We start from the raw sequence: 11,708 nt of genomic DNA, 5'->3' as shown, positions 1-11,708 counted from the left end.
TTAATTGGTTTCCCTTTTCTTTGTTGAAGAGGGTCTGTGCAATCCTTCTGCCTAGTCCGCCATCTTGCCCCGCCTCCCCCGACCACTCTTAAAGGGATCACAATAAGAGGTCCTGGGTAGAGTGGGAGAAAATGTGGAATAAAACTCAAAATCATTAAAAAAAAAAACCCAAAAACAGGTTTACTAGTCTGATAAGGATTGGTAGAACCCCAGAGAGTATGGCCATTAAACAAACTTTAAGCTAGGTAGTGAACTTATCTCCCAAGACTAAAATGCTAGCCAAGCACTAGACCTATAAAGTGAACAATAACATCAGGATGGTATGCGGTCATTACAACAATCAAGTGTATGAGATCCAAGAGGACAATTTTTGTCCAGGGACAGAGATGGGAAGGTGGGAGAGGACAGGAAGGAAGAATGAAGGGAAAGAGTGGGTATAGGGAGGAAATGGGAAGGATGATGTTACACTGTGGGGATTCAGTAAACATCTGAAAATGAATGTGTATGGACTATTGAATGGAAAACCAATTTGCTCTGTAAACATTCACTCAAATCACAATTTGAAAAAAGAGAGAGAGAATATGACAGACAAGTAAACCATGTGATGAGTTACATGAGAGAGGCACGTACTAAAACATGAAGGAGTAGAGAAGAACAAATCATTTAGAGCCAGTGATGGCAGAAATACTTACACTGCAAAAAAAGAAAACTGAATAGCAGAGAGTGAACAGGGAGTACAGAGCATGCCGATGGGAGCCTCAGCATGAAGGAAAAGAGGAGGCGTGGCAGGGAGATACACTTGGAGGCAAGGGAAGAAGAAGAAGGCTTATAGAATTTCATGTCACATGTTGAATGTAAAAATCAGTATCATAATCTAAATGTATAAGGGTGCCAATGTTTTCCTAGGACTTTTTCTCTCAGGAATACAACCAAGATTTAATTACACACAAATGGCCATTACATAACTCACAAAAAGTATGATGACATTTGGCATCAATGGGAGCGACTAAGGGCGGAGGTCATGTTTCCACCTTGATGTGGTTAATTGTTGCCCATTACAGCACACAGGATATTTACACCAAGTATCATACCCATCCCACAGGAGCTGCATGTTGAATATGCACTCCACTCTAAATGCACTGTCCTTCTCTCTCCACATACACACACATTTGCCAAGGAAAAATTTTCTAATTTAATGCCATATCTTTAAATTTATATTTAAAAATCAAACTAAATGTATGATTTAGAAATATAAACTTGATGAAAAATTCACCCTAGAAATGTGGGTGGTATGGCCTTCTTACATTAAAACAACATTAAACAGTTTCTGGACTTAAGGTCTTGGCTACTCCTAAGATGTCATTTACTACCATATCAGACCTGGCCATATGAAATGAAGCAACTATGATTTTCTGTATTTTTCCTAGCTTATTTTAAAGAATACACTGAAAGCTTAAACTTTACTGTGAAATATTTAAAGCACTACCATAGATGACAGAATAAAGAAGAAAAAAGGAGAAATGGCAAGTTGAATTTGTTATATAGAGTTTTCCACAGCTAGATTAGGGAAGTATTTTCTTTTTCATCTGGGTATGAATAGTATATTCTTTTGGAAAAGGAATAGGTTGTTCAGTCTGAACATTTTACATTAAAAAAAAAAAAAAAGGAAGCTGTTACATGTTTGTTTGCTTGTTTTCCATAAGGCTGTTCTTTCCCTTTTCTTTATTAATATAGGGCCTTGAGATCCATTTCTATACATGCTTTGCAAGAAGCAACACAGAAATCTTCATATTCTTCTAAACACAGACAAAGAAAATACTAGTTATTTTCATTTTTTCTCAGAGTATACTTCAAACACCTTTCCCCAATGAAAAACAAACAGCAAATATCCAAGAAAAACAATAGTAGATATAGACATGGTTACATAGTGGCTAAGACACTTGCCTGCTAACTAGACGGCTGGCGGTTCAAACCCACCAGCCACTCCTCGGAAGGAAGGTTGGGCAATCCTACTTCCGTAGTGATACTGCCTCGGAAACCCAAGGAGGGGTCGTTATGAGTTGGGGCCGACTCGACGGCACATAACAACAACAACAACAACAGGTTCCAAAGACAAGGTTGTTATGAGAAAATTGGTGTTACGCAAAATGAGGATGACTACATTAGATCACAAAATGGACAATGACTACATTATATAACTGCCAAATTTCATCATTACATAACTGCCAAACTACTGAGAATCATGACCCAGCCAAGCTGACACACAATCTTGACCATCACAGCCAGTGTTACTATCACATAGTACTTCCGTATTTGTTATTGCCAGATGGACCTTGTTAATGCACAAAATAGTCAGAAAGTTGATTTTTCACTATTGTCGTAAATGCATAATGTTAGATAATGAGATAGTCAAAAAATGAGGAATAGTTGTAGGTGTATGTGTGTGTGTATAAAGTAAACATATAATCAATTTTCAAAAAAATCAAGAAATATTAAAACCACATTCAATGAACAGGTCACCAACATATTTTCTTGTCAAGCAAGAACATTTCATAAACCACAAAAGTATGAATATGGAATTAGATACCTGGCTGAACAGAAATCTTATCATTGACCTTATTCCCCAACCAAGATCCAATTAATATATTATTAGAATGGGTTTTTATGAGAAACTTCCCAGGGAACTCTCTGAAGATATTTATATAATGTCTTCCACTACAATATAAAAGCAATGATGACTGTAAAGGACAATTATGGGAACAGTGCTGTTAAGAGAGTAAGCTCTCAACAGAGTTCTAGTATGTGCGACCTGCTATCACTTTATGACACAGACACAACCTTTGCCCTGTCTTCCTGTCTTAAGAGGCCTTACTAAAAAACAGATGCTGGAACCATTAACACTTTAGATAAGTGAAATCTAGTAAGAATACCAGCAACTTTCCCATGTATTAATAAAAAGAAGTTTTTTGTTGATGTCACAACCAACAAGAAAGCTTCCCCTAAATTAAGACCTCAGAAAGTGCAGAGGACATCTCCTTCCAGATTTGTGTGAATTAAGACAGGATGCGAAGTGCTAGCAGCAGACTGATGGATGGGGAAGAAAGGACTTAGAAACAGTGGTCCACTCTGTCTGGCTCAGTCAACAGTCTACTCCCCCCATGCCCTGCTCCCACATGAGAGGCCCCTCAGATCCTCTGGCTGAGAACGGAAATCTGTAATTAAAGTGAGTACATTAATATGACAATGGATAGAGAAGGCTGCACACCTGAAGTAAGCATTTCCCCTAAACTCACCCTTTCCACCTTTGCCTGATCTTGTCAATATAAAAGGCTCAGTGAGCGCTGACAGCTGTCTCAGCAAGACTTTCCCTTCCCATTTGGACCACAAATGGCAGGAAGACAAAAGGGCATGAAACTTTCTGTTGTTTTCCTGGACATAGAATATAATCCAGATCCCACTGCTAACATCCATGTTCCCCACACTGCAGTATAATTTGTGATTATTAGCACACTTAGGAGTCAGACCTGGCTGGAATTCACTTGTGGCTCTGGGCAAATGCCACCTAAACTCTAATTTTCAGTGCCTTCATTCATAAACTGAGACTATCTGCCTTTCCAGACTATTGTGCATATTATATAAAATAAAGCATATAAAATCCTCAGTAAAGTTTTGAGCACAGAATAAGAACCCAACACTTGGCAATTATTATTTCAAAAAGTAACCTTATTGAGTCAGTGTTCTCTATTACACACACACAAAAGTGGGAGGCAGTAGTAAAATAGGACGTTAAATTCAGATGAAACTCAACAGTCCTCTCCTAATATGTTGCATGTGCCCTAGACTTGCCTTTGGTCCAGAAGAACTCATCAGGAGCATCTGTAAGGTCAGCTGTTGACTAAAATCTCTTGTCATATTGTAAATGGCTTTTTGCCCAGTAATAGGAAAGCTCAGATTAGATCAGTCAATGACTTGTATCTCCCAAGAGCAAAGTGATTCTCTTGTGACTGGTAAAAGCTTAAGCACAAGTTACTTCTGGCCCAGCCTCTACCAATTAGCTTATCTTTCAATATTCTCTGGCTGCAGTTGAGTTCCAGCTATTTTTATCAAGGTGGGATCACAGTGGGACCTTGTTAACTAAACTGAGTTACTATAAATTTTATTTAAACACATGGCACCATTTACCAACGCTGTACTTCCAGATGCTAATAGTTATTTTCAAGGTCAAGTAAGTGTGGGAAACACTATGTTAATCTTACTGGACCCACAGTGAGCATCTGCATATCATAAGTTTTGGGAAATCCTACAACAAAGAAATCTGCATAACTCTATGCAATCTAGGATTTTTCAGACTTACTTGGTCTTGGGAAGAACCTAGAAGACTACCATGTGTAGCAGCTAGAACAGTGACCTGGTGTCCAGGCACATGATAATGGGCACATAATAGGCACTCATAAAATATATATCAAATGAACCAAAGCAACTTTGCAGTTATCAGCCACCATAAGTCAAAGGCAACTGGTGGAGTCTGCTCAAGTCAGACATTCATGATCCAATGTGCTCACATTAACACTCCACATGCTTTTCTCTTCCCTTGAAGTTTGGAAGGAGTCAGACATAGGAACAGGTTATAGAGGGTCAGGTAAACATTTTAGAAGATGAACATATTTTAAGAGTTTGAAATGCTGACTATCTTGCTGAAGAAATGCATACATTTTTTGATAATTTGTGTTTGTGTGACTTGGGGATTTACAGCTGTGAGTCATTAGCATTACCGTAATATTTTCACTCAAAATGTAATAACAGTGGATATTAATTATAGAATCTTGGTGGGTGGGTGTATGGGTATTTATTATAAAATTTATTCAACTATTATTTTGTAAGTTTAAAAATGTAATAAAATGTTGAAAAAAAATGTAACTGCATGTAGCTTGTTTATTCTGAAGTACAAAATAATTTAGCATAGTTTCATATTCTTTATTTCAAGTTGAATTATCAGATATAAAACCCTAATTAAATTTCTCTTCTTTAAATAATGTTTGAAGCATTTTGATCTAGGAATGAACCTGTGTCAGCAGCAGGAAATGACTTTGCATAAATTGTTGCAGAGTGTTTGTGAGAGGTAGATTCTAATCACGTATGTGCCGCAAATCAATGGTCATTTTTCACAGGGCTGTTATTATGTTCTTTCCACAGATGGGTAAATGGAGATATAAGAACACCTTTAAGGCCAGAAGCAAACCAGTAGTACAGCTAGGTCACTCATACACCATTTCCGCCACGAGGAAAAAATGATCTCCACTGTCTATCATGAAAAATTATCTCTAAGGAAAAAAGCATAAATTGCATCATCTAAAGATTTACCAATACAATATTTTTTTTGTGCACATGAGAGGGACCATACCATTGAAGAGTGTGTAAATGAGACTGGTATGCCTGGTGTGACCTCCAAGACTGACTATTGTGCTGGGATGCAAATGTGCCTTCAACAAACAATGCTTCTCCTTTTTCATGTTATAGATGTTGACTTTAATTTTGGCAATATTCACTTTTAGTCATAAGTCTCCGTGGTAACCTCAATTTAATATGTTTAGAAAGGTAAGAAATTAGTAATATTTCTTAAAATGGAAAGTAGCAAACTATCAAGTCTTACTTAGCAAACAGTTATAAATACCTTCTTAGAAATCAAGAAATTCAGATAGATCTTTCAGAACACATAAATGAGAACTATAAAATGTGTCTTACATCATCATTATGTGTTACTGTTAAAACCCCAGGGGAATCCTTAATACTCAAAAACCACTTGTATTTGGAACAAATCAGGTCTTGAGTGCCAGTTTGAATGACTTAACTTTGTATGTGTGTAACTCTCTTGTGGAATCTGAAGATTTCACATTCTTAATGAAAGGCCAGGGCCTCTTGCTCTTACTTAGGCTTCTGGGCCTGCTGTACTGACTGACACCACCTTGTCAAGTAATCTTAGAAGTGACTTCATTAAGATGATCTTTTTGAAGTCTTTGTACCAAACTGCACTCAAGAGCAGTGTTAAACTTGGCACTGGAAACAGGATGATCACAGGGACCTTCTCCAGATCCAATGAGCTGACAAAAGTTTGGCTCAGTACTATGTATTTATTTAACGATCTCCTGCATTTTTGTTGTATTACTTTTGATCCATTGTTAAAATGTCTTTTATTATTGTTTTCCTGATTGCAAAGCGTTATGCATGTTCATTTCAAATTATGGAAAATATGAAAAGTATAAACAACAATAATAAAAAAACCCCACAAATATAAACAGTAATAAGTACCATTAACATTTTGGTATCCTGTTTCTCTCACTATCAAAATCTACATGATTTCTGAGTTCCAAGAGAAATTTTTGATACAAATTTCTTCTTTGCCCAACTGCAGAAATTAAAATAAATTTGAATCTATTTGTTTCCTGAATTTGGAGAACAAGATGAAGAGGAATACCTTCTTCTATACAGTTATAAGTATATGTAGATAACTGTACACCAAAATAGCATTGATAATATATTTATTTTTACGAAACTTGGCTCATATTTTTAAGTACGTAAATTCATATAGATTAGATTAAAAAAAAAGTTATAGCTGTTCCAGTAAACACCTCCATTCTCTCACTTTCTTGTAATTTCTAAAAGTGTGGCCCCAGGTATTTTTTGATGTATGGTTCTTAATGTAAGTCTAAGGACTATAGCTGTGAAATAATTCTTTGTAATTATAGATTTTTGTTGGGTGCCATTGAATTGATTCCAACTCATAGTGATCCTATAGGAAACCTTAGAGTTTTCAAGGCTCTGAATCTTTTTGGACTGCTACATCTTTCTCTCCTGGAGCAGCTGTGTGGGTTCATAACGGCAACCTGTTGGTTAGCAGTTGAGTGCTTAACCACTGTGCCACTGTTGTTGTTGTTATGTGCTGTCAATTCAGACCCGACTCATAGCAACCCCTCTGTGGGTTTTGGAGACGGTATCACTAAAGAAGTAGATTGCCCAACCTTCCTTCCGAGGAGTGGCTGCTGGTTTGAACCACCAGCCTTCTGGTTAGCAGTCAAGTGCCTTAGGCACTATGTTGCCACTAGGGCTCCTTAATTATAGCTTAGTAAAACATATATAAATGATCTCAATGTCACACTTATCACTAAAAATGAAAGCTAACTTTTTGTTCATAATTTAAATTTTTATTAGATGTTCAAGTATAGGTCATCACTATTACAGTTGTTCTAAACAAAAATAATATCACAGAAGAAGCTAACTCTGCTTTAGCAAATGAATTTCTTACTCACTTTCTCTTGTGATTGTTCAAGTTTCTTTTCTAATTAAATCAGTGGACAAGGAAGGCAGATCAGTTTCCCAGAGAGGAATGTTAAGGACAGAATGGTCAGATGAACACAGAGCATATGAATCTAAAGGAGAACAACAGATCCCAGGACAGGGACACTGCCACTATATGCTCAGTATTGTCTGGACACAGAGCCACCATCAGGATCTAAGCTCAGACTAATCAGGACAAAGTAAAATGTAACCATCTTTTTAGGAAAAATCACAGTACTTATGTATGTAACAAATGCAACTAAAAACAAAACTTCATGGGTCTATGAAACTCAAGAGTGAAAATTTTTATTTCCCTTAAACGTAATCCATCCAAAGTTCCATGCAATGCCATCCAAAGTTCTTTAGTATTCAAAGTCACACTTAGGAGTGTGATATGATAATCAGGGTCTTCAAGTATGGATAAAAAGCAGCAAAAACAAAATGTTTCATTAAGAATATTACTCTTAGAGGAATTTAGTATAATAATGTAAATCTGGAAGCCTCAAATTATACAAATGGAAATTAGGTAATATGTCTTAAGCAGCTGAGAACTAAAACTGTTACCAAAAAAATGTCTTCAAAGTTAGTTAGGTGCATGTTGGGCAGGGAGGAGGGAGAAGATGCAAAGAAGTGGGGAGGGTTAAGAAACTCCAGGAAGTACAGAAGTGTATCATTTAGCAAGTTTTCCCACCTATCCACCCATCTGTCATCGAATCCATTAACTGGAACCTTGGTTTTAAATGATTAAGAGAATATTTGTGAAAGATTTCTTCATTCACAAATGAGTAAACATTGAGTGTAAGATGTTATATGGACTCCTGAACCATGAAGCATTAAATCGAAAGTAGTGTGAGTTTAAAACATACCTGCATTAGCAAAAACTTACATACCACCCCCAGAGGTCATGCTTTTCCACCAGAGGCCTGACATTTACAATACCAACCAATGCAGGTATTTTTTAATAATGGAATGCATCAGTTCCCTACCTTGACATAGTCCTTAGCATGGCCCCAATCTCGTTTGGCATCCAGATTGCCCAAACTGAAGTATTCCAGTTGTCCAAGGTAAATCTTAGCTACTGACCGGCTGATTTTTCGAGTGACAAAATTAGCTCCTAAAAAGAGATGGAAGATATATTATCAGTAAAGTACATTTGACATTTAACAATTTGGTGAACCAACCTAACCTCAGCCTCTGGGCATATCTTTTCATTTTTCTTCACTCCTCTTTTTAAAAAATAATAAAATAAAAATAAAAAGATCAGTAAATGTCATTTAGACAAGTTAAGAAGCTCTAATTCTAAATGTCACATCAGCTCTACTTTCATAACAAACATTTTTCTTTGGGGGACATCTTAACATTTCTTAATTTGCTGCCTCAATATGCAACCTAGGCATTAGGCCAAAGAAAAGCTATTGGAATGTCAGTTTTTAAACAGAAAATTCAAAAGGGTTATATAAAGGGAAATGCCAGAATGGAAGACAGACTTCTAAGACCACCCTGATTATTATTATTATTATTATTTTATTTTTTAGTAAGAATACAAACGCTATATATTCTTGTTAATAAAGACATTTTGGGGTCAAAGAGAAAGAGAGGGAAAAGTAACTTAATTCACAGACTATAACTAGTTAAAAGAAACAACAATTTTTATTTAAGTTACCTTTCCCTTAACAAAATAAGTGGTGATCACTCTCATTTGGAAACCTGCATAGCCATACAATTATAAATTCTGACATAGTTCCAAGTTAAATGTTCCTCTGTACTGCACTTACTGCAGTGCCACCTTCCAACTTCACTTAAGTGTTATCTATAGAAATGGACTTCTGGATATTGTACAAGTATTTTGAAATGATTAGATGAAAGGTGTTATAAATTTAAGAAAGTACTGAAATTGTTTTAACATTCCCTGGTCATCCTTAATGAAAGCCTCTATCTCCTTTTAAAAATCACAAAAAAGGACAAAATTAAAAGGCACCTTTACAAAGCACTTCCTGGAGAAGGATATCATGCTTGGTAAAGTAGAGGGTCAGCAAAGAAGGGGAAGACCCTCAACAAGATGGATTGACACAGTGGCTGCAATGACGGGCTCAAGCATAGCAAGGACTGTGAGGATGGCGCAGAACTGTGCAGTGTTTCATTCTGTTATACATAGGGTTGTTAGGAGTTGGAGACAGCTTGACAGTACCTAAAAACAACAACAGACACCTGAGGGGCAATTTCATCCAGGGCCCTGCATATAGATAAGATTATCTGAGAACATCATTTAATGTCAGATGCTCAAGGTAACTAATACACGTATGAGCTAGTCAGTAACAGCTTCATTTAGTTTAGATACACTACTATCATAAATTAATACATTTCAGTAACTCTAACTTTGATCTTTGGTAGATGAAACAGGGAGGTGAACATTATGATGATGAATGCTTTTGATTTCTACAGAAATTGGCACAAGAGTAAGGGGAATTTTTCTAAACAAGTTTTCTAAATCTTGGAAAGAATATAGTTTAGAGCAAGTTCAAACACATTATTTGATTCACTCAACATACAAATTTTGTGTAGACATCTTTATCAATACCATGTCATTACAAAATACAATAAGACCACCACAAAAATCTAAATTTTCAATTTTTATCAGCAGTTCACAGAGCTCATTAAGAAATTCAAATTTTCATCATTCCACAGTAGTTTACAAAACATATAGGGCTCCTTCAAAAAGGACACATTCAAAATGAACAAATATTTATCAGTCACAATCTTTCTAAATCTCTTTTAAGTCACTAATCTTATATTTTTTATTTTCCATTAACCTATAAAAATTAAATTTAAATATGGGTTTCCCAATACATATCTTTCTATTTTAATGCCAGGATTAGACTTGTTGTTGTTGTTATTTGCCGTCGAGTCGGCCCCAACTCATAGCGACCCCTCCTTGTGTTTCCGAGGCAGTATCACTATCCTATCATCCCAAATATATTAGATAAATGTGCAAAGGCGAGAAAGATTTGTAAGGACCAGGATCTCTGTACAGTCCTTTTGCTTTTAACTCTCACCATTATCCCATAGTGATTAGGACATCTATGATGTTGGCTATCACTGTTAGCATTCACAAGCTCTTTAGCAGGAATAACTAATTTAATTTTAAGAGAGTCCACAAATTAAGAACTAGTACCCCATTCTGTAGAAGCAGCAGCTGAGATTCCAAGAAACTACAGAAATTGAACATTTTAAAATGAGTATGAGCTGGGATTCAAATCAATAGCTATGTGACTACAAATAATTCTTACCTTACCAGGATCTTGAACATCAAGTTAATAAATTTGTATCCTTTCCTACCTGGATTCAACAGTTATTTTGGATAACTAATGAGAATTACTTTTAAATTTCTAGTTCTTAATCAATTTAATTTAAAACATTTTTTAAACAAGAACATACTGAGATGTAATTCATAACCATGTAATTCTTCTATTTAAAGTATACAATTTACTGGTTTTTAGTATATTCAGAGTTGTGCATACATCGCCAATCAATTTTAGAACACCTTTCTCTTCCCTAAAAGAAATCCTATACCTTTTAAAAGGTACTCTCCGGTAGTTCCAGTAAGATGGCGGACAAGTCAGAAAGACCGCACAGACCCTCTTCAACAAAGAAAAGGGAAATCAATTAACACAGACACAGAAGATAATCCTGGACCCCTAAGCCTTGAAGGGAAGGATATAGAAGTGGAATAAACCCCAACTAGCAGAAGAATTTGCATAAAAATACCAAAAAAGGATCCTGAGTGATCCTGACATCACGGCACAGACAGCTTTGAGAATGCCGAGTGGCGGTAGGACCCAAGAATTAATTTAAAATCAACCCTGCTACCCAGGGACTGCACAGAGGACTGCTCTGGTGGCTGGGGAATAAACGGAGAAGGTGAAGAGAAATGCGAGGTGAGCTGTGGATTTTTGCCTGTCCGGAGAGCGCTGCCATTTTGAATGTTCATAAGTGACTTGATCATTTTGGATATTTAAAGAGACAGAGCTCTTGCAGATTCCAGGGGCTTGAGAACAGGTTCTGCTTGCCAGCAACCCCAAGGACACTCCAGACCCGGACCCATAAGACTGAAAACATGCGACATTCCTCTTGTTACTCTTATACCCCAAACCTGCTTGGTGAACAGAGGTGTGGGCCATCCTTCACTCCCACCTACCTTCTGGGCCCACAGGAACTCCATCACAGTCTGTGTGCTCAGACGGAGCTGGGTGTCCTGCCCTGTTCTCCACCGATTTCTTTTTCTCTTTATTTATTTATTTAATTTTGCTTTTTTTTTTTTTTTTTTTGATTAGTTTGCTTGTATTTGTCTGTTTTAAAACAACTATTATTATTAATAC

The 11,708-nt window shown here is 36.5% G+C and overlaps 1 protein-coding gene across 1 annotated transcript in view; it reads right to left on the bottom strand.

The window, feature by feature from the left end:
• GMDS (GDP-mannose 4,6-dehydratase) overlaps positions 1–11,708 on the bottom strand; it is a 907,267-nt gene that overhangs the window by 471,371 nt on the left and 424,188 nt on the right. The window contains exon 7 of the mRNA XM_007935374.1: positions 8,319–8,446. Within this exon, the coding sequence (XP_007933565.1) occupies positions 8,319–8,446 (128 nt within the window). The remainder of the gene's footprint in view (positions 1–8,318; positions 8,447–11,708) is intronic.

This window comes from Orycteropus afer, unplaced genomic scaffold, assembly GCF_000298275.1.
Source record: "Orycteropus afer afer isolate SDZICR_OR568_19922 unplaced genomic scaffold, OryAfe1.0 scaffold00027, whole genome shotgun sequence".
In the NCBI taxonomy this organism is placed as follows: domain Eukaryota; kingdom Metazoa; phylum Chordata; class Mammalia; order Tubulidentata; family Orycteropodidae; genus Orycteropus; species Orycteropus afer.
Note: the sequence above shows the minus strand (reverse complement) of the source record. Positions and strands in the feature narration are given on the sequence as shown.